At 35.4% G+C, this 23,445-nt stretch overlaps 1 protein-coding gene across 1 annotated transcript in view; it reads left to right on the top strand.

The window, feature by feature from the left end:
- Fntb (Farnesyl transferase beta subunit) overlaps positions 1 to 23,200 on the top strand; it is a 37,291-nt gene extending 14,091 nt beyond the window's left edge. Inside the window, exons 5-13 of the mRNA XM_089249231.1 lie at positions 665 to 714; positions 2,614 to 2,710; positions 3,244 to 3,327; positions 3,588 to 3,674; positions 4,621 to 4,750; positions 5,266 to 5,398; positions 8,257 to 8,368; positions 8,747 to 8,861; positions 20,325 to 23,200. Of these exons, the coding sequence (XP_089105357.1) occupies positions 665 to 714; positions 2,614 to 2,710; positions 3,244 to 3,327; positions 3,588 to 3,674; positions 4,621 to 4,750; positions 5,266 to 5,398; positions 8,257 to 8,368; positions 8,747 to 8,861; positions 20,325 to 20,432 (916 nt within the window). The 3' untranslated portion in view covers positions 20,433 to 23,200. The remainder of the gene's footprint in view (positions 1 to 664; positions 715 to 2,613; positions 2,711 to 3,243; positions 3,328 to 3,587; positions 3,675 to 4,620; positions 4,751 to 5,265; positions 5,399 to 8,256; positions 8,369 to 8,746; positions 8,862 to 20,324) is intronic.
- Positions 23,201 to 23,445: the final 245 nt, after the last annotated feature.

Genomic DNA, 23,445 nt, shown 5'->3' with positions numbered 1-23,445 from the left:
AATATTTGATCTCACTGATGTTTTTCCCCATAAAATTTCAAAATATCAAATGATTTTTCAGACCGATTGAACAATTAAAATTCTCAATTATTGCACCACTGCTCAATTCCATGGCTGTATGGATTTGTTAACATTTTTCTGATGATCAAAAAGTTTTTTAGTACAATGAGTTTAGCTCTTCTGAAATGACTTTAAAATGAAATTTCGGTTAACCCTGGCTGTGACCCTGCTCTCCAAGTTACTGGGAGGGAAAAAAAGTCTGATAAAATTGTGCCACATAATCTCGTGTACATAATAGAGGAGCCTGTAAATATGAGGGGGCGGGGGTTAAAAAAATTAAACTTTTCTGTGTCTATCCTTTGTTAAAAATATCTCGGACTAATGTTTACCAGTAGCAGGTATGAAGATAAGTGATAGTAATTCACCCGTTTTATATCAATGCTTAAAGAAAAGGCTTTTTGGAGAGTTTTGTTGACATTATAGCAAAAGTTTCATAAAATTCATCTCACTATAACTGAATATATATTTCTGTATTGTCTTCGACAGTTACTCACAAATCAACCACTATAGTGAGATTCTTGTTGTAAACCATGCTCAATGTAACTGACTCGAGTGATTTATTATGTGCACTGATATTTTACTTTGTTTTCAAATATCTTTCCAGTATCATCAATTTTTTGAAATCATGTCAGCATCCAAATGGTGGCTTTGGAGGTAACATTTTTCTCTTTTTTTTTTCATTTTATAACTGCTCTCTGATGGCATTGTACCGAATCTTTCCTCCTATTTCATTGACAAATTTTTTTATTTGATTAGTGGCTACAATTACTAGAAAACCAGCAGTAACCCTACTACCTAAGTCATTTAAATCAATCTACCTACCTAATTCAGTGTTGAATGGTTCGATGCAATTGTATAGATGCAATATTATATTTAGCACTAGAATGACGGAAGCAGTCATTTTTACTGCAAAGCTACTTTGACAGGTGATTACACCCAAACGGTCTATCTCAGGTTATTGAAATTTCACGATTTTTCTCATCTTGTTAAGGCTCTTGAATTACTAAAATATAAATGCTCTAGGTTTAGTTTAGTAGTAAAATGAAGTTATACCTAAAATAACTGTAGCAGTCATTTTGATCGTCATAGAGATATTGCACTAATGTGATTGCAAATCATGCTGAAATGGACAGTCTTCTTATGTGTGAACATTAATATTGGGGGAGATGAAACAGATATTCTATCATAGTTTTTGTTTTTCTCCATTACCCATTTTGTTCCATTCAAAGAAACCTTTGGATTTTATACCTTTTGAAGAAGCTCGTCATCATATGCTATTCAATTCATTCAGCGTTTTTATAGATCTTTGCATTTTTACTGCATTGCATTCACTGGTACAATGTCACACTACAAAAGGAATTTTAATTTTTCACGATTTTACCCATGGATAGGGCTCCAGTTTGGGGACTGAGACGATTCTTATCATTTTTGTTTCTTCACACTATAAATGCACCATAGATGGACCCCCCAGTGGCCCTGCCAAATACCTAAGCCTAGAGGCCCTGCTGGATGATGTGCAAAGCCATTATTTTACTACATATTTTTGACAGAAAAAAAAAAAAAAATAAGCGGAGAAATAATAATATAATCTAATATAAGCAGAGAAAGTCTAGGTCGTGAGTATCTTGTACACACAGTATTGAAATCATGGACAAAGGAAATTTCTGCCAGAAATTATGAAATTTTACCTCTCTACTAATGAGTGTCAATGTTTTTGATGAAATTAATTGATTCAGTGCATGATGTGATCACCACCGAAAAGCTGTCTTTATCATGCATTTTACATTTCTCAAGATTTGGTGGCTATTCACCGTTTTTTTTTCATTTCACGCATTCAATCTCTTCGCAAATTTCTCAAGCGTATTGTACTTCAAACATTGTCAGTGGACTGCCAAGTGAAAATGAAGCCACAAATTACAGAAGCTCAAAAAATCGTATTCAAATCTCTTTTTAAAGTAACAAAACATGAGATTAGTCTTTGTTAGCAAGCCTTTTTGTCCAAAGTTCCAAAAAATTGGTACATAAACACGGTTTTATTGCGAAAATAAGTCACTGAAGAGGTACTGTTTTAAGGAGATTCGGTCAAGAAAAATAATTTGTCTATTTTTTCTGTTGCAGTCAAAATGACTGCTATCCATTGTTCTTGTGTTAAAACACAGCTACTAAATACCTGCAATGTGCACATAAACTAAAAAAAAAATTTGAAGTTTTCAACTGCAAATAACATATCAACAAGTCCTAATATTTTATTTTGAAACTGATGAGAGAAAAAGAATTTTCAATCTAAAAAATTTCAGCTTTTTTGAAATCATAGTTGCAAAGCTTCCAAAAAGAATTCATTGGAATGTGTTAAACTCATGTGCTGAGCATGCAACAGCAGCTTCTATTCCTCAGGAGCCAAAGTGTGTAAATGCAGATGTTAGATTGGGAGATATCTAGAAAATATAAATTAAAGCATTGACCAAAATAGAGTTTTGTGTTTGATTACATGATAGAATTTCATTCTTTTATAGAAAAGTTAATCCATGTTTTGAAACATTTATTTTTTTGTAGGTGGACCTGGTCAAGAAGCACATTTGGCTCCTACATATGCTGCCGTCAATGCTCTATGCATATTACAAGATACTGAAGCATATGAAGCCATAGACAGGTATTTAGTGTTATATTATTTGTATATTTGTACGTGTTATTATTTATTTATTTTTATTTAATTTGTATTTGTTTTTCAGTCCGTTCCCTCTCATTGCACATTGTTTAATATTTTTCACCTACCATTTAGCTTTTTTTTTGTTTCTAATCACATTTCTCCAAACCTTTTTTGTTCATTGCCCCCCCCCCCCCCATCCTTCTAAGAGATCCTGTATTGTATCTGTAACTATTATTCCCCTCCCCTGTATGTTCCATCGTTCCCATGGGAGGATATAGTCCACTTTGAGAAATAAAATCATTCGAGACAAATACTGCTGAGGTCAATATAAAAATTTGACAAAGCTACTATTCTTTAAACTGACAAATGCCCTTTTGTTCTTTCTGACAAAATTTTTTAATCTCAACAAACACTCACTATGTAAGAGTTTTTCCCTCAATGTGTGAATTATAAATCACAGAGTACTATTCATTTTATTTATGAATATACTGCATAATATTGTTAATTTCATACTTTTCTTTCTTGATTTTTTGTAGGCAAAAACTACTAAATTTTCTGTTGAGCGTGAAGCAGCCAGATGGTTCTTTTGCGATGCACCAGTCCTCAGAAATTGATATTAGGTAAAAATTACCACTGACATTTAAGATGTATGAGCATTTCTGAATGACTTTGTTATACAGAGTTGCCAACTTTCCTGATTTAACCCTGGCAATGCCAAATTTTGACATTCACAAGGCTTCTGGATTATAAATTCATATTACCAATTTTCAATTATTGCCATTAATTTAAGAAACAAAAAAAAAAAGGAAGAAAACAAATATTGAGTTTGCAGTTTTTTGCTACTAATGTTTTAAAAAATGTGCTATTCTTGTATTTCCAGAGGTGTGTACTGTGCATTATCTGTTGCAAGGTTGTTGAATATCATGATTCCCGAACTCACTGTAAAGACAGCTGAGTGGGTTGCAAGGTATATTTTGGTCTTGATTTTGTCATTTGTTTTTGTTTTGAAATATGTGAATTCTAAATTTAAATATAAATCCAGCCACATTTCTTTTTAAATGATAAGTTAGGTTTTATGTAAATTATATTATTGGGTATGTTCGAAACAGTGCATGTGAGGTAGACAAACGATTAAGTTTTTTTGTCAGCCTGAAACAAAAGCAACTTTCAATTTTAAGTTTAAATTACTAAAAATTAGTTTTTCACATTCATTGTATTGTGAAAAATGTGCTCCATTTCATTGTATTGAAAACATTTTTTTTGCATCAATTTGTGGGACAGTAAATGTTTTTAATGAGCTCTTGTATGAAAGAGTAAGGGAAATATATTTAGCACTTATACAGTCAGCTGGGCTTTTAACAGTGAGTTTGCTTGAATATCAGTGGTTCAATCACATAATATTCAGTTGTGCAAGAAACACTTTAATCTCTCAATGCCATACTATTAATGTATAGTAACACTGTTTGCGATTTCTTAATTTCCCTTTAGGTTTTACAGCAATCATGCTGCCATTGGCCAATGCCTTGTCCCCCCTTTGAATATGAAGCCATTCCAGTACAATTTAATCAACATCTTTTGTAGTAGCTTTGTTTTGAATAAATTGAAGAACTACTTATTTAACAATTGTGGTGCTGATATATTTTGATAAAAGTGGTGAACACACACAAGACTCTTTCCTAGGGAATGGACTAAAAAATTATCAATCTACCCCCTCCCTTATTATTCACAGCTTTTCTTACTGGAGGGGAAAATATTAAACAGTGTATGGAACTGATGAAACTAAAATAGAGAATTTTCGCAATGAGAAAATCATCATTCAATTTAAAAATATCACTGAAGAGAAATACATATGAAGAACTTACATGAAAAAATATTTCGTAGGGAATTCTGACTTTTCTTTCTAATATTTTTAGCTGTCAGAGCTATGAAGGTGGTTTTGGTGGTGTCCCTCATATGGAAGCTCATGGTGGTTATACATTCTGTGGCTACGCATCATTGGTTTTGTTGGATAAAGAGAACATGTGCAATATTGATAGTTTGCTGGTAGGGCGATTGTATTTTTTTATTTATTCAAGAAAACTCAAGTAAATACATTCGTAATAGATTTTTATGCACATAATTCACCTATTTATTTTAAAACAGTTAAAAAAAAAATGTTTTTTATTTTACTCCAGGATGTCTAGTGTTTAATCAGTAATATTAAATTTTCACAGAAAAATAGAAAGTAAATACCCACTTTCTATTTTCCTGTGAGAATTTAATAATATTACTGTTTAATCATTAGACATTATACTGGAGTTAAAAAAACTGGTAGAAAAAAAAAAAAATAGGTGAAAAATGTGCATAAAAGTCTATTACTATTCAAAAAAAAAAGTTAATGAATAGGTCACAGCTTTAAATTAGCCAATATAACTGAAAATTAACTTTTTAAACTGTATAAGCTGTGGTTTTATTATGGGGAAATTATAGTAATTTATCAGGGTTTGTTAAATTTCATATTCTCACTGTCCTGATTGGTTTATATAGCTTCTTTAAAATCCCACCCTTTGTTTTGTCAGAGGTGGCTCGTAAATAGGCAAATGAAATATGAAGGTGGCTTTCAAGGAAGAACAAATAAACTTGTGGATAGCTGTTATTCATTCTGGCAAGGAGGCACATTTCCTCTTCTTCATAGGAAACTTTGTAAAACAGGTAAGAATGCGCATTATGTATGTGAATGTCACTGATTTGTGTGTATTTTCTCACATAAGTTTTAAAATGTAATAATTAAACAAGTAATGCTATATAATTAAATGAATCTATATATAATCATGTTTTATTTACATTATTTTGAGCAATTAAAAGTCCAAATTTCTAACTTATCAACTGATTAAAACTATCATAAGCACAGTAGATATTTTATGAGATGTCAAATATTCCAGTGTATGAATTGATCATCATTTACTCATCCATGCAACAGTTTCAATTGCAGTAGCTTTAGCTTACAAAAATGCAGAGATTACTTGCTCTTTATTTTTGCTCTTTTATTTTTTTTCAGGAAACTGTTGAATAATCATATTGATTGCATATCTATTCTTAGCGAAATAAGTTTTAATATTAAATGCCACAATTTGAGATTGAATTGTTTATTTGCCATCAAGTCATTGTATACTAATATTGGTAAATATATACTGTGCTGTGAACAGATTTTCTGAATTTTATAATGAGCTTCCTCGGCATCTTGATATTTTTTATTTAACAGTTACTGATTTTAGAAAAGTCAGTTTACTGACTTTTGTTACGATTGTATTCCATATATATATCTATACAATCCGCATCGCTTTATCTTTATGTGGTCACATTAGGACTCATATTTTCTGATAACATTTGGTCAAATAGGATGTATGGTAAATGGGTATTGGTAGAACATGACAACTCTTGTTTTTCTTTCCTGCATAATTGCTTGCAAAATATTCGGTTCCGTTTTTCTTCATTCTGAAATGGGACTTTTTTTCCCCTTTCAGCTAAAATGCTGCATGTTTCTTTTATTCATCCATTGTGAGGCATGTCAACTATCTAATGTAGACTACATCAATTAATTATTTTAATGTACAATATGTTTTGTAGATCCTTTGAGAAAGCCTCCCAGGAAAAAAGTATTGAATCTGGTCAACTGAAAGAAGTTGATCAAGAACTGAAGGGAACGGTTTTTTTTGTCATACATCCACTTTCACTTTATAGGAAGGCCATTGCAGAAGCAGCTCCACACATACATGGATCATAGAGATTGATTATGGAGATCCATAGTATAGTTTGTCAACAAGGATGGGGGGGGGGGAGAGAACACTTTCTAACCTCTTACATAGCATCCTGATAACGATAACTTAAAGGGGGGGGGGAAGTTTTAAAAAACAGCAAAAACCTGTTTTCTGTCAAAACCGACCAACGCTGTGGACTAAAAACAGGTTTTTGAGTGGTTCAGCGCTGTGGGTCCAGACCCACCTTCATTTACATAGTGCATGGTCAAGCTTGCAGAACTCTTATCGGAAAGAATGTTTTGCTGTAAGTGCTGTATAGGAGCTCTGATATGAAGAAAACGGGGGGGGGGGGGAGTTCTGTGATTGCTAAACGTCCGTATATATGGCCCACAAGGGCGTATGCAGGTTGGGATTGCATTGAATGTTCATGAATTATTAGGGGACACTGCTGCCTCGACGAGTTGCTTTGAAAGGGGGTAATGTGGCCTGAACCTTCTATGTTTCAGTGCCAATGAGGTATAATGAACTTTCAACTAAAAACTTTAAAAAAAAATTAAATTTTTGAGTGATTTTTTTTATTGTATTATGATTATGTTGTCCTAGGGGGTACCCCCATGGACAAGCTCTGATCGTTCATCATTCTATTGACACAAGCTAAGCCAATGTTGGCATGTCTGCACTAGAATATCACTATCAGTTGTGAATATCAGCTGATTCTCAATCCTTTAGAATCCACCCAATTAATTTTTTATCTTATCTAGCTGAAAAAATGGGTGGTTTCTTTCGTTCCTTACCCCTGACAGTGACAGAAAGCACATTCCAGAGTCTTTTTTTTTTTTTTTTTTGTCTGTCTTTGCAGCAGCTCTGTCAGCTGAAAATGTCATCTTTTGCTAAATATGCTGAGAAATAAAAATAAAACTTGCATTTTTATGAAGATATTTTGTTTTAATTATTTTTTAATTAATGTTGCTGTTTGAATTTTCAAATGCAAGCAATTCAGTATATCTTAGAAGAAAATATATTTTGCAGAATGATTTTTTTGGAAATGTAATTTAAAAATAATGCCTTTTTTAACCTCCACACTTGTTTTTCGATAAAACCACAAAATCAACAGCTGTGATTTAAGTAATAAGGCACCCCTCAGTGGTATATCACTCTTTTAAATGATATTTAGGAAAATAAACTTTTATTATTCAGAGCATATTTTGTTTATCAGACTAGTCATGATGTCTGCGGACCAGTGACTTTAATTTTTCAATTCTAACTCTACCATGTGTGTATATGTGTTATTCAATATAACAACACATTTTTATTTGTTTTTGCTGTTCCTGTAAAATTGAGAATTTTTGATGCATGAGGTTTTATTCCAAGGTGACGATATAGATTTTCTCATCTTTTTTTGTGTATTTTGGGTAATTTTTTGTTATTTTATTTGTAATTTGTATATTTTGTTATTTATTTGTAATTTGTATATTTTGTTATTTATTTGTAATTTGTATATTTTGTTATTTATTTGTAATTTGTATATTTTGTTATTTATTTGTATTCTCTGCAAATTTCTGATTGGGTTTTAACCTGTTGCTTCAAATTTTTAAATAAATAAATTGTTTTAAGACTTATGAAATATTGATTCAAAGAGGATATTTTTGTACTATTGATTTAAAAAGGTGTTATAGATGAAAATTTACTTTTAAAACCCTTGTAACATTTATTGTATTTTCATATGTTTTCTTCTTTAACCTATTATTTTTCATTCATATCCAAGTAATGAAAATGTAAGTCATTTTGGTTTCTTCCCCCTCCCCCCTTCAGATAGGGATACTATGAGCACTTGCAGTTGGCTTTTCAACCAAGAAGCTCTTCAAGAATACTTACTGGTCAATTGCCAAGCTGGTGGTGGTGGTCTGATTGACAAGCCTGGAAAGTAAGTAGATGCAGAGGGAATTTCTATGTACTGGTCTTTCGTGTAACAAATATTTCTGTACAGCAAGGTTTTTACTGGGAAACATGAAGACTTTTCATGAAATTTATAATGAATTTTTTCTAGAATGCACACAATTTGTTTATTTACTCCTGCATTTAAAATCATTTTTCTGTAGCAGATTTTCTATGTACAAATGTTTTGAGAACTGATTTTTTCTTGTGCATTTTTAAGTGTATTAAAATCTGCACATACTCAACTGCTTATAAAGTTTTTTGTACATGCAGAGTTTATTGTGTAAGTACTAAATAGAATAAATTTGTATGGGTCAATCTTTTTATCACTTCCTCTCTCATAGTTGAACACTTTTTATTCTTCTAGAAAGAAAGATTTCTACCATACAGCATATGCTCTCAGTGGTCTGTCGGTAGCTCAGCATTTTGCAGGAGGACATCTGGGCAAAACCGTGGTCCTCGGTGATGTAGATAACGAACTTGTAAGTATAGAAAAATCTTCAGCATGTTTCATTTTAATCAAACTTTCAAACAAAAAAAAAAGCTTCTTATGAAAACCATTGAATTCATATAAACTTCTACTTATATAAACAAGTACTATCTATATAGAAAAGTCAGAAAATAGGAAAAAGTTGCAGAAGTTTAGGAAAATTCAAGAATTTCTAAAATTTGATGGTTGAGTAACACCAATTTCCCACAAATCAGATTAACATTGGTCACACAGCTTGTGGGATTATATATGTGTGGTTAACATGCATTGGAGGCAAAAAAACTTGATTTATAGCATCTTCAAGGATTCTCACATTTTGTACATAAATTCACAGCACTTAAAAATCTTACATGATTTGTGCACCTTTTACCAATCTTGAGACACTTTGGCAGCATCCTAAAGCCTTGTTTACATGGCAAATAAAAAAGCTGGCAAGAAACCAGTATCAGGGATTTTTGTTTTAAACCATTTACATCATGTTTAGTTTATGCCAATATTTTCCCCTTTTTTCGGAAGTTATCACTTGTGTTGGTTGAATGGGAGACTGCTGATGGTTGTTTTTGCAGAGCAAATGGTTATGGGAGAGGAGGTAGGTGTGAACACATACCCCCGATTCTCGCGTGAGAAAGATGAGGTTTTTTTTGGAGGGTCCCTCCTTTTTTCCTTTGAGGGGAAAAAAGTTGTTATGCAGGTTATGTTCATCAAAGCAAGCTCTTGTAACAGGGCACTTGCACTTGTAAACAGGGCTTAAATTGCCACAAGACACTAGTTTGAAATGACAGCCCTACAGCTGCATCCTAAATAACTTTTTCCCGGAATAGCTTGCAGCATTTCCTATGGGAATCATTGCTGTAATGGAACAGTCAAGCACACTTAGTTATACAAAGAAAGTCATTGAAATGATTAAAATCTAATATTTCTTGCACTTTGCTAGGTAATGGTTTAATGTAGGTAATCTCTCTCTCTAGGTAATGGCCAAGGGGAATAATTAAATGACCTAAAAATTCCAAGTTATTTACACCTAATATACATTTAGAAATGTTAAATTTCAAGCCATACTTGTGTAGGCACTCAAATATTTGCCTTGGTGATTTTCGTGCTCCTCAACAGATGATGAATATACGAGGATATCATCTAAATATGCATGACAAAAGGATAACCCTCACTTACACGATATTGAGAGAACAGTTTGGATTGAAGTGGGAAGAAGTTGCATCCACGTCTTTAAGAAATCATCGGTTAGTCTAGATCCCGAGAGCTGGCACATTTTCCGTAGCAGCTGTGATGATTTGTCATCTCAGAGTTGAATTTCTGTCAGCTACTTCTTGATTTTTGCTGACTCAGTTTCGGTAAACTCTTGGGTCAGCTGGTCCAAAAGAGCCTGGAATTTTTCCGTCTTGGGTGGATTGAAGACGATATCATCAACCCCATGTAATGCCTCTAAATCAACATTAGAGACGAGATTAGCGAATTAGGTATCGTCACTAGTAATGTAACTGAGGAGGAAGGCTTTCTCACATTGCCTCACCCACAGGGAAACGTTGGTCTTCCAGAAGGGAGGAAGGTGGAGAGCGTTACTGGAAACTTGGGGGAGCAGTGTTGTCCCCTTCTGCTGGCATCGTTCTGTTACTGGAGAGGGAAAAGAACCGAAAGGTCAAGCAGAAGTGACCTTATGAGAGGGATGCTCTGTGGTCCGTTGTTGCTGGGCAAAAAATCCTTTGCTGCTGCTTTTCTCATCTAAATGGTGTCTTTCACAAACTAATCAGAAGGCATTATTATTTGCGTTAAATAATCTGTGGTCACCAATGCTAAGGTGGCGGTAGCACATCCGACTCTGTATTGATGAGACATATGAAATACATGATATTTAATTATGAGGTTCTAAAGATATTTACAGGTACATATTTACATTCGATTAAGAGAAAGACGAAGTGGATGTATCTCGTGTGAGAGCTAGAGCTTATCTGCTGTTCTCACACACATGGCCCGTCGGAGGGTCCGAAGGGTCACGTGATCATCTTGGGCTTCAGTATAGAATGTACTGAGATTCTTTCACGTGACCAGAACGTGCTTGGTGAGAGAGCCAATATGCAGAGTATAATAATTAATACATATAAGAATATATTGAGGCCTACGGCCTATTCTTATTAAAAAAACCTGGGGTTTTTGGGTAAAATGGGAAAAATTAAATTTCTTTATTTCTTTAGTTGAAAATTATCTGACATAAGTTTGTGTATGTTAGTATTCTTTACAATGTCTGAGTATAAGTAGTCCAGCATGCATCAAAATTGTATTTTATTAATGAAATTTAATCTATTCTTAACCCCTTCTCTTAAAGCGATTGACAATTTTTTTTCCTTTTTAATCGCACAAATACAAAGATATGTGCATATGCAAACATCTATGCAATATACAAACATATATACACACACAAGCATATAATGCACACACTATATTGACCTCAAAGGACATGAATGTCCTTCCAGCAGGTCTATAAGGGTTACTTTATGATATTATTTCAGGAACAGCCATATTGTGGTTTGTACATGTTGATAATTGATTCATATAAAGTATATATACATATATATTGATTTTTGTATTACTGAAACAAAGAAATTTTACATACAGAGGAGTTGTTATATTGCATTGTTGCATTATTGTTGTAATATAGATTCTAGACTGGAATTTATAGAACACGTGAAGATATTGTTATTGGATCTTAAGTTATTATTTGTGTGATTGATTGCATGGTATAGATTCATTATTTTTGGAGCAGTGTATCTATAACTCTTTTGGAATAACGTTTTATTTGTTTTTGTCACTTGATATAAGTTATTTAATCTAGATGAACCTGTTTTTCTAACCATTTGTTGTTTAAAAATTAATATTTTATTAGCCTATAAATGTAGTTTTGTCTTATAGTTAGCTTATGACATTCTGTTTTGTTGTTTATGGTGTTTGTTATTTGGGATCTGATTTTGTTATATGTATTATCTAGTTTTTGTATATTTGTTTGATATGCAATTTGGATGCTCTGTATTTAACAAATCAGTGATAAATATGGTAAACTTGTCCTAACCTAATCACAGGTTAGGAAAAGGTGAAGGGTAAAAAAAGTAGAAGAGAAAAGGAAGGAAAAAAAATGAAAGAGTAAAACAGTATAATAGATAAGTTAATATAAGAATGTAGGAACAAAGTAGATTTCTCTTTTCACCCTCACACTACCTGTTCTCTTTCACTCTTATAAAAAAGGTACATTTAAAAAAATCACTATCAGGATGTACAAAAAAACAAGAGGGGGAGGGAAATTATAGGGTTACAACATAGATTTGCAATGATGAGGAGAGAGGTAAGAAAACAGAGAACTTGTTTGAATTTGTTCCACTGGCGTTTGGACGCAATATTATGTTCTTGATCATAAAGTGGCTAGAATGCTAACTGAAATAAATGGTCCCTCTCATAACAGAATCTTGAATATACTAAAAAATGGTTATAACTGTTATTTTATTTTAAATTTAGTATTAGTAGTTGGTGATATAAGTTAATCATCATTAAAATCCTTCCCCCCCCCCCCATCATAGGAAGTCAGCAACTTCAACCCTCCTACCAGTATGCTGACATAGTACAGTGAAACCAGTTTACCCTAATGTTAAACTCCTCTTAATACAAGTTTACTCTACTACGATAACTCTCTCTATGATATCTTTCAGCGATCTATGGCAATATTTTTTTAAGCTTTGCTGTTTCCTATCTTTTTTCAAACTTTTCTTCAATGAGTATCTGTGAAACAGGCTTGTTCTGTGTTCTTTTTTCAAATGTTTGTTGTGGTGTGTTGTCAGACTTTTTTCACCATCTGCCGCCCTTTCTCCAATTTCCTGTCTACTCCCACAGGTTAGCATTAGTTAACAGCACAGAGTAAGAATAATATAGAGCACGCGCGCGAGGGGTTACAATGTGAAGCAAAGATTCGGAGTCACGTGACTCCGGTCAAAAGGCTGGTCAGGGAATCTCGCTGGCAATGCTTTCCTTATGGCTATTCGTATGACGATCTACACGTGCAGTCTTATTTTTGATTAGAATGGTCAACACTTGCGCAGCTTTCGGATGTTCTGAATGGTTTAGGAAAGGGGGACCAGTATCCTTTCACAAGGGAATACTTTTTTTGCTTATTCCCCTTCTTATAAATTAAAAATTGGAATATTAAATTGACGATTCAATGGATTTCTGACGTAGTATCAGTTTTTAACGATTCCATTTTGGATTTAATTTAATTAAAGTTCCAAGTTTTGGTAAAATTCAAATGTCATGAGCCATTATTAAATGTTTTAATAGAATTTTTGGTAATAAATGATTGAAGTAATGAGTTTTATTAACTTTTAACTGAAATATACGTCTTCACAAGATTTGGCGAACTAGTGAGTTTATTCGAGTTTCGCTCAACTTGAAGAAAATATGCTTTTCAGAATGAGGAATTTATGGCAAATATTTTATTTAAATAGAATGTAATGAAAACTCACCCTCTAGACAATGGCAGTTTTGCATAAAAATGTATAACTACTAAAAATAGTATTTTTACCTCTCTTCACGCCTGAGATAAAACTATTACAGAAAAGAAATTTTTTTATTGATTATTTTTGGTTTGTGTTGTATGTGTGAAATTGCCCTCAAACAAGAAAAATCAATTAATTAATTGATTAATTAATTTTCAGTCAATATCTTTATTAGGACCATCTGAGTTAAGATCTGAAGTCACTATGTGTACCTCAGATGTTAACTTGAAGAAAGAATCATTCTAAAAACTTCTTAATGCCTAAAAAAAATGAAGATTCACATATGTATACTTCTGGAGCGAGGAGGTTACACATATGTCACATGTAACATACATTTACTACGTACTCTAAATTATTACATATACACGCTACACGAAATTTCATTTCTTATAATTTAGAAAAGTACTAACGATGAGGTATTGCAATTTTCTTGAAAAATTCATTTTATTCCTGAAATATTATGTAAGTGTTTACATGTTTGTGTGACAAGGTTATAAAAGGTTTTTCAAGAAAATGTTGGAAATGAAACTTTTACTTATTATTTAAATATTTCATGACTGAATATGGTATGAGTGTGAATGTGTTACATTACATAACATAATATGATGCATTATAATTATATTAAAGGCGACGGCAATGAGAAGATGTAAATTTCATTCTTAAAGACATGAACATTTTATTTACACACACACGGACAAGTTATACGCGACATCCATACTCTATGACGAAATACAATCAACTCCTTAAAACGTTCGAAAACTCTCTGGCCATCCGTTGCTAGGTTACCATCCATCACAAGGCGAAAAGCGCTACAACGAGAAAACGTGACATCGTGACGTCACAGAGTATCGTTTATGATCGGTCACTACACACTCCCCCCCTAGTGTCAACGAAATTTGTGGTCGAATATCTGTCGGGGAAGTGGACGTGACGACCGGAGCGAGTCACAGTTGCTGGTACTGCTTGTGCTGGCAACGCTGTACTGGATGGCTGTATGGGCACTTCTGAAGGTACTTTAAAGCTATCGCCAAGGAAAGCTGGAATCAAACGATCAATGGAGATCCTCTTGCTTGCCCCATTGATGCCAATGTCGAAAAAGTTTTCTCTGCGATCTTTGACAGGAAACGGGCCTTGATATGTTGGTTGTAAGGCAGGATGTGGTGCGTCGTTGCGTACGAAGACATGCGACGCGGATTGCAGATCACTAGGAATATACGTCGGCGTGTATCCGTGAGTTGTTGTAGGCACCGGCTTCATTGAACGCATTAGCTTTTGGATTTGATGGACGAAATCGGATTGTATAATGTCTGGTGTTTTCGAAAAATACTCGCCGGGCAACTGCAATGGAGTTCCGTAGAGGATTTCTCCGGAAGAGCATCCCAGGTCTTCTTTCACTGCTGCTCTTAGACCCAGTAGGGCGAATGGAAGAGCATCAACCCAAGCAGGATTCGATTGAATACGGCATCTCAGGGCAGTTTTCAGCGATCTGTGTTGTCTCTCGATCAGCCCATTTGCTTGTGGATGATAAGCAGTCGTTTTATGATGTTGGAATCCTAGATATCTGCTCAAGCTTTGGAAAAGCTGGCTCTCGAACTGTCTGCCCTGGTCGGTGGTGATCCTGTGCGGTATGCCGAATCTTGAAAACCAAGTGGCAATTAATGTTTTGGCGACTGTTTCGGCAGTTTGGTCTGGCATTGGAGAGGCTTCGATCCACCTGGAGAATCTGTCTGTCATCGTTAGGAGGTACCGAGAACCTTGGCATAATGGTAATGGACCAACTATGTCAAGATTGATATGCTGAAATCGGTTGTTAGGTACCTTGAATTCAGTCAGCGCGGATCGAGTGTGTCGGTGAACTTTAGAGCGTTGGCATGGAATACATGCTCTAGTCCACTCACGACAGTCAGATCTAATTGAAGGCCAAACAAATCTGTCGCTCAGCAGTTTTGATGTTGCTCGGATGCCAGGATGTGATAAGCAATGCAATGATTCAAACGCTTGTCGTCGTTGAGAAATTGGTACAAAAGGCCTTATTTTTCCGTTTGACACATCACACCAAATTTCGGCTGTTGCGTCAGGAAGGCTGAGTTTTTTCAGTTGTAAAGATGATACACTAGAATTTAAGATGGTTTTGAGATCGTTGTCATTCTCTTGGTCAGCTGCGAGTTGCACATAATCTAAAGGTGTGGGTACAGAAATGGTCAATATTCTAGAAAGAGTATCAGCTGGAATATTTTCGACACCTTTTATATGGAGAATTTCTGTTGTGAATTGGCTGATAAAGTTCAACTGTCGTAGCTGGCGTGGTGAGCACTTTTCTGGTTTCTGCCTGAACGCATACACCAACGGCTTATGGTCACTACAAATGCAGAACTGTCTTGCTTCTAGCATATACCTGAAGTGCTTGACAGCAGAATAAGCTGCAAGTAATTCTCTATCGTATGCAGAATAACTTCTTTGTGCGCTTGAAAGCTTCTTCGAGAAGAATGCAAGTGGTTGTAGCTGATTATCGTTAGATACTTGATGCAAGGCGGCACCTATAGCAAAATCACTGGCGTCCACATGTAAAACTAATGGTGATGATGCTGAAGGATGGTGCAAAAGAGTGGCATTAGCGAGCTGAGTTTTGCATTTTTCGAATGCTTGTCTGGTCTCAAGAGTCCAAGGAATTGACGTCTTGTCATTCTTCTTGGTGCTGGACAAGAAGGAATGAAGTGGTGCTTGCACAGCTGCTGTAGATGGTATAAATCGCCTGTAAAAGTTCAACGTTCCCAGAAATCTTCGAAGCTGCTTGATGTTTTCTGGAAGAGGAAATTCTTGGATTGCACGAACTCTGTCCGGGAGAGGCTTCGAGCCGTGTTCATTGACCAAATAGCCCAGGAAGGAAATTTCCGGTACATTGAACACGCATTTAGATGTGTTGATTGTCAGTCCGTACTTATCGAGTCTTTCAAACACTTCTCTAAGGTGCTTGTGATGTTGCTCTGCGTCATGGCTGGCGATGAGCACGTCATCAAGATACGAGAAACAGAAGTCGAGATTACGTAGCACCTCGTGGATGAAGCGTTGGAACGTTTGTGCAGCGTTTGAGAGTCCGAACGGCATGACTACGAATTCAAACAATCCAAAGGGAGTTATGATTGCTGTCTTGGGAATGTCGTCGGGATTTACAGGAATATGATGAAATGCTTTGACCAGATCTATTTTAGAGAAAACTTTACATCCATGCAGATTCTGCGCGAAGTCCTGTATATGTGGCACTGGGTAGTTATCCGGCACAGTAATTCGATTCAGACTTCGATAATCACCAGTTGGTCTCCACTCATTCGGTCCTTTTGAAACCATGTGCAACGGGGAAGCCCAGTTTGATTTCGATGGACGACATATACCTTGGTCCAACATCATCTGGAATTCGGTCTTGGCAATCTTGAGTTGGGCTGGGTGCAATCTGCGTGGCTTTGCGAAAACAGGAGGACCTTTAGTTTCTATGTAGTGCAAGGTATTATGGGAAGCTTTCCTCGAAAACGGACGAGGTCTCGTTAATTCGGGAAATTCCTTCAAAATTTCAGTTATAGCACTGTTTCCTGAGATTGTTTTAATCGTTGTCGAAGGTCCATTGTAAGTAAAACCTTTACGTGTGAGAGAAGTGAGTGGATCTATAAGTCGCTTGTTTTTGATATCGATGATGAGTCCGTAGTGAGCAAGGAAATCCGATCCGATAATTGGTCTCTCAACGTCAGCGAGGGTGAAATGCCATTTGTAATTCCGCCGTAAGTTCAAGTCCAATTCCAGGAGTTTCAAACCGTAGGTAGATATACGAGAACTATTTGCAGCGAAAAGCTCAAAAGTTGTCGGTTTGCCGTTGCCTTTGTAAGGTAAAATTGATATATCAGCTCCAGAGTCAATTAAAAACTTCATGCCGCTTTTCCTTTCCATAATGAACAAACGGCTATGGTGAAGACTGCTATCGCCGCCACCGCATGCCGTTACTGCGGGGGGCTTGGACCGTTTCCCTGAATATTCTGAGCGTTGTAAGCGCAGGGGGACTTGCATCTGGAAGCTTTATCTCCGAACCTGCTATGATAATAACACACTTTAGGGTTTTCATCGGAGTCTTGATATCGCGAGCGATTCCTTGAACCAGAATAACGTCGGTCTCGACTGGAGTTTCGATAGCAGTTCCGGCTATTCCTCGGATATTTGCCCAACTGCTCAACTCTTTTAGTCAGCTCCGAGATTTGCAGTTTAAGGTCTCTTATTTCCGAGCAACACGAGGCTTCTGCTACATGACCGTAATTGGGTTCGGTGAGCTCAGCTACTCGATCAGCTAACTCGGCTAGCTTGTCCAGTTCTTCACTGCTAGCTGCTAACACCGTTTGTATACTCTTTGGTAGCCGTTGAAGCCACAAATTTTTGAGGAAGGTCTCATCGTTAATTCGCCCTGTCGAAAGCTCGCGCATTTTACGTAGCAACGTACTAGGCTTCTGATCTCCTAGGGATAGGTCTTCTAACAATATCTTGACCTCTTTCGCGGCTGAATGTTTATACACAGCGAGAAGTCTCTCCTTGAGTTTCGAGAACGGATCCGATGCGGGAGGATCGAAAACAATGTCACTTACCGTTGACAAGATCTCCACATCTAGGCAGTTGACTAGGTAGTTATACTTGGTTCCTTCGGCAGTAACATGGTTGATCTTGAAGGCAGCGTCGAGCTGGACGAAAAAAAGTTTGATTTTGTCCTTCGAGAACGTCGGCAGTTTCGCGTGGACAGCTTGAACTCGAAGATCGCTTTCTTGCTGTTCAGCCATGGCGATAAGTTCTTGGCAGGTTCGGGATCACGTCCGGGTCACCAGTAAAGGCGACGGCAATGAGAAGATGTAAATTTCATTCTTAAAGACATGAACATTTTATTTACACACACACGGACAAGTTATACGCGACATCCATACTCTATGACGAAATACAATCAACTCCTTAAAACGTTCGAAAACTCTCTGGCCATCCGTTGCTAGGTTACCATCCATCACAAGGCGAAAAGCGCTACAACGAGAAAACGTGACATCGTGACGTCACAGAGTATCGTTTATGATCGGTCACTACAATATATTCAAAATAAATGTATGATTAGAGTAATTTTAATGTTCTTGGAAGATAATTTTTATGTTTTAATAACCCCTAGTTAAAATAAGTTTTCAAAATTGAGAGTGGCAAAGTGAATGAGAAGAGAATATCTAAAAATATAAATGAAATAGGCTGTATATATAAGAAATAGGTTATATAATAAGATTTAAACACTCAAAAGTCTTAAATTATTAGGAATTATCCCTTAAATTTTGTTTTTCAATATTTGTTTATATTATAGAATTGATTTTTTTTTTTTTCAAATCCCACATTCCCTAAATATTTTACAAAAGAATGAATGAAATTAATTGAACAAATGAAGGAAAGTTTTCATCAACTCGATCGAGTCAAATTTCGTTACAACAACATCCTAGCATTAACACGAAATCACTATGTTCTGCGAAAACGAGCCAAATGTAAGAGCGCAGAACCTGTTCTTCCCCCGACAATACTGCTCATCTTTTCTTCACATTCGACAAGTTTTATGAATAGCGTGCGCAGTCGATTTATATCTTTAGTCTATTGTTTGAACACTTTGAACAACCTTCTTTTGGGTATTGTCTATCCTAGCATGCAGAAGACTTCTTCGTTATTTGAGAATAGCAGCAAAATATAATTGTTCATTACTGTAGTTGTATGTAGGTTTTCTGACCACCACCTAGTCCTTTTTTTTTTTTTTTTGAGGACTTGTCTAGACTCCAGACATTCTTTTTTTGTCCCTTTTCCAGGCATCCTAATCCTAAAATTCAACACCATCTGCTCCATTACAAAAATGAAGTCTAGTGCTTCTGCTATATGGCACGAAACCGCTGGGTAATAATTTTTCCTACAGGGTGTTTCTTACAGTGTTTATAAATGGGCCCTTGTAGTGATAAATGTTTACCAAACAGACGAAAACGCTGGATTATTTCAGCTGAACATTAAACAACAATCAGGTAGTCACATCATTAGAATTTTTGCTTTCAACATTTTACTAATTCTTTTTTAAATGCTTATGTTTCCATCGTCAAAATAAATCAGATACTTATCAACTATAAGTCAAAGTCATGTATCAACAATGTAACAGTTTCTTTATCAGTATTTGAAAACTGATATTACTGAGATATACAGATACGATACATATTTTCTGTGGTTTTAGTCACTCAAATTTTTCATTGTCATATTTTTTTCTGTTCAAAGAAGTAATTTTAATTATTTTTATCACCACTGGTGTACGTAATGGGGGAGGGGGGAATTTCCTTGAGCCGACATTTTAAAATACGACCCACCTTCCCATCACAAGAAAATCCTACTTATGATTATCAAACCTTATGGAAAACATGAATTTTTTTTTTTGTTACTTACATAATTGATTTTTAATAATTAACTGATCAATACTAGGGCAAAATAAGAACTCATATGTGCATTTCTGATGATACTGATTATGAAATACTGAAATAAATGCTTGCAACGTTATAATTACGGCATGGTTAGATGATAATTCCTCTTGATGTAATGATAATCCCTCTCTACAGCAATATTTTTCTTGGGCTACAGAATGTTGTTGTATCAAGGTTTCTGTGTAATTGAATGACCCCTCTTCAAAAGTATTTTTTTAGAGTGATATATTGAGTATGAGTAAGGTTTCACTATTTTCTAATTTTCCATAGATTTTTTCCACTGATTTTTCAATAATTAATTTATATCGATATCACATCTAAATTATGTTTACTCTTGCCCCTTTTTTTCAAATTTATTTTATTGTTTTATTTCCAAGTATTTTAATTATTTTAAACATTCTGCAGTGTCCGAACCATCCTGTGTACAACATATGTGTGGATGCTGCCATTCAAGCAAGCCAATACTTTTCTAGTCAACCGGTTCCAAGCCCTGGATGTCCATCGAACACATGATTCCTCCCAAAGCCATTCGAAGAAAGACCAATTGTGGATTTTTCGCACCTTGGAATTTCTTCGATAGTTCATTCGAATCATCGAAGTATGTTTTGTAATCAAGAAAAAGCGATCATGCTCCACCTCGTTAAATTATTTTGCTTTTCAAAGTGAAGAAGATAACTTTTGTCATGTATGACGGAATTTGCTCAGATGATTTATTCTTACTAATTAAACGGCGGAATATTTTCATCATTCATGTGTAACTAAGAGAGCTCTAGAGATTATTTTTCAGACTCGTGGGCAGCTGCGAGTGAACATCGTAATTCAGAGTTTTAGTTGAGTTGTTCATTAATGAATGTTTGATCTCATTTAGAAGTGGAATTAATAAATAAATCTCTTAAAGGAAAATAAATTAATTTATATGGGAACAGCGTTAAGTATGAATGTGTATTTGAAGAGTGCTGTTAAATCAATTGATTCTTGAACATTGTTTTGCGTGATGTAGAATTTTGAAAAATTTCAAATCTTTTTCCCCTCAATATTATAATGTAGTGTGTATTTTCTTTAGTGGAATCAAATACAAAAAAATGTACATAATAGTTTTAATTCCATCCAAAAAGTACTTGGACGTATCGTATTGTGTTCTTTTCTTATGTCTGCTTTCGTTGATGTACTTATCGCTGTATTTGTATGCACCTTCCATTGAATATTATGTATAAATCCAGTAAAACCAAAACTACAATCATCTAATGTCTATTGAATTTTTCTAGTTCATATTCGAAATGTAAATATTAGGAGATTTTAGTCCTTTCTCGCATGCAAAGGAAAGATTCCTCTTTGTATTTTCCCAGCTCCTCTAATTTGTTTCGAGAAAAGATTGATGGCATCTCCACACAAAACTTAAAGAATTGCTGTGAGGAGAGTTTAACCCACTAACAAACCTATTTTTCTGAACTAATTAGCTAAGCTTAATTGAAAGAAATAACAGAGCGAAGGGGAATAAAGCATATCCATTCGTTACCTGTAGGTTGATTTTGACGACTTTGAAGCATTTGTGTTAATTAAATTAAAATCATCGATCATGGTGATAATCTTCTATGAGCGATGGGAGTTATTTAAGAGTTAATTAGCAAAAATTATTTTAAAAATTTTTCTCAAAATTAGAGAACGGTAAATTTTCATTAATTACTTCTGCAAAGCAATGATCTGTTTACCTGTATGGTGAACACGCACTGTTATTGACTCATACGCAGGACTGTGCACTCACTTTCCTGTTGCGGAGTGTGTCTGCAATTATGGCATGAACGGAACCAAAACACATCCAAGTCAATGATAGTGCATGTTCTTTGTACACTGCCTGCCTTCGTTCGCCGATGCATTTTGTTAACTCAAACTCCTTCTGCCACTGAAAAAGGAATAACATCACATTGCTATTCTTTACTCGAAAGCATTCCACAGACTACCTTGATGCGATGAGTGCAGATGAACTCTGCGAGATCCCAGTTTCGAACCCCCATTGCTTCCACAGTGGTGGTCAGCTGAAGTTGGTTTTCCGTAGTTCTCTCTCAACTTTGAGGTGCGAATGCAAGCCGATCTTCCCCTTAAAAAAGTCTCGCCGCAGAGAACGACAGTCCTGCAAATGGTACAAATATTCAATCATTACACTTCACTTCTGAAATATAGATGGCAGCACTGAAAAATCAGACTGTCAGGTACACTTACACTTCCGGCACAACTCATTAGGCAGCAAATTGCCCATGGCAATATACCTGAGTTGTGTGCTCAGTTTGAAAGAAAGAAAGACACAGATGAAAAAAGAACTGATTGCCTGTTGGATTATACCAGTGATTCCCAATGTGGGCGTTAATGCCCCCTTGGGGGAGATGGAAAGTTCCGGGGGGGTGGGGGAGGTGGTAGAAGCTACGGGTATAACAGGATCCTATGGGTTAGATTGCGGTGATGGGAGAAAAAAATTCTGAAGAAGGGGACGGGTGGGACAAAAATGGTTGGGAAACTGGATTATACTGGCAGCTGACCGCCAGCTCATATATGATGTGATTTTGTATAGCTACCTTGGGCAAGTCCATTCCACAGTAGGGTTTGCCTTACTTATATATCCTGTTCTACCTGTACACATCTACACAAAGTTTGGCACACTCATACAAAAACAAAATTATAAACAACTTCCATTTTCATTTGATCCACCCTCATATTTTTGAGTCAAAACTCTGTTCTGCTATTCACTTTTTTCAAGAGCCAAATTTGTTCACGCTGGTATTCTTACATCTGTTTCGTGAATTCGATTACAAGTGCTCGCAGCTTCGCTGTATTTTTTTTTTTTTCAAAGTCAATATCCGAATTCTATAAATGTTTATATTGAAATTAGATTCAATTTTAGCATGCTTCGTATCTCTACCTTATAGTGATTGATGAATTATTTGAAATCAGTATAAATTGAATTGGCTGTAATAGGGAGAAAAAAAAAAAAAGAGATGTATATGCTGGGTGGCACGTTCCAAAAAAAATGTGTCTTTCTTTTAAATGTTAATCAAGTTTGAGATGCTAAATATGTGCTCTTGTTTATTTGTAGCTAGGATCAGTGCACGAAAAGTTTCCATGATCTTGAATGTGAATATCGTTACTTTGCATTGGTTTGTCCATTTATACATTATTTTTTGTTACTACGTGTAATGTAGCAAAAACCAGATGTCACTTTATGTTTGTTAATTTATTGTGTTTATCTTCAAAATGTTTTGCCCTCTTTTATTAAAATTTTTTCAAGTTTTTTTTGTAGAATGTTTTTTGTTTCTACTTCAACCAAAGAAATTAGTCAAATGAGTAGGACACAACTTTCTTTGGAATGGTCAGACCATAGGCGGAGATAGACTTGGAAGTCTGGGTGGGTGGGGGGGGGGGGGGGGGGGAATGGGCATGATGATGATGATGATGATGATGTCAATTCATATATAAATATATACATTAGATCTGTTCACTCCACTTTTGAAGCTGGGACCCCCGTATCTCTGCTCAT

The sequence above is a fragment of the Pholcus phalangioides genome, unplaced genomic scaffold (assembly GCF_987345545.1).
Source record: "Pholcus phalangioides strain wild (caught in Gottingen) unplaced genomic scaffold, Ppha-v1.0 ptg000003l_1, whole genome shotgun sequence".
Lineage (NCBI taxonomy): Eukaryota > Metazoa > Arthropoda > Arachnida > Araneae > Pholcidae > Pholcus > Pholcus phalangioides.
Note: the sequence above shows the minus strand (reverse complement) of the source record. Positions and strands in the feature narration are given on the sequence as shown.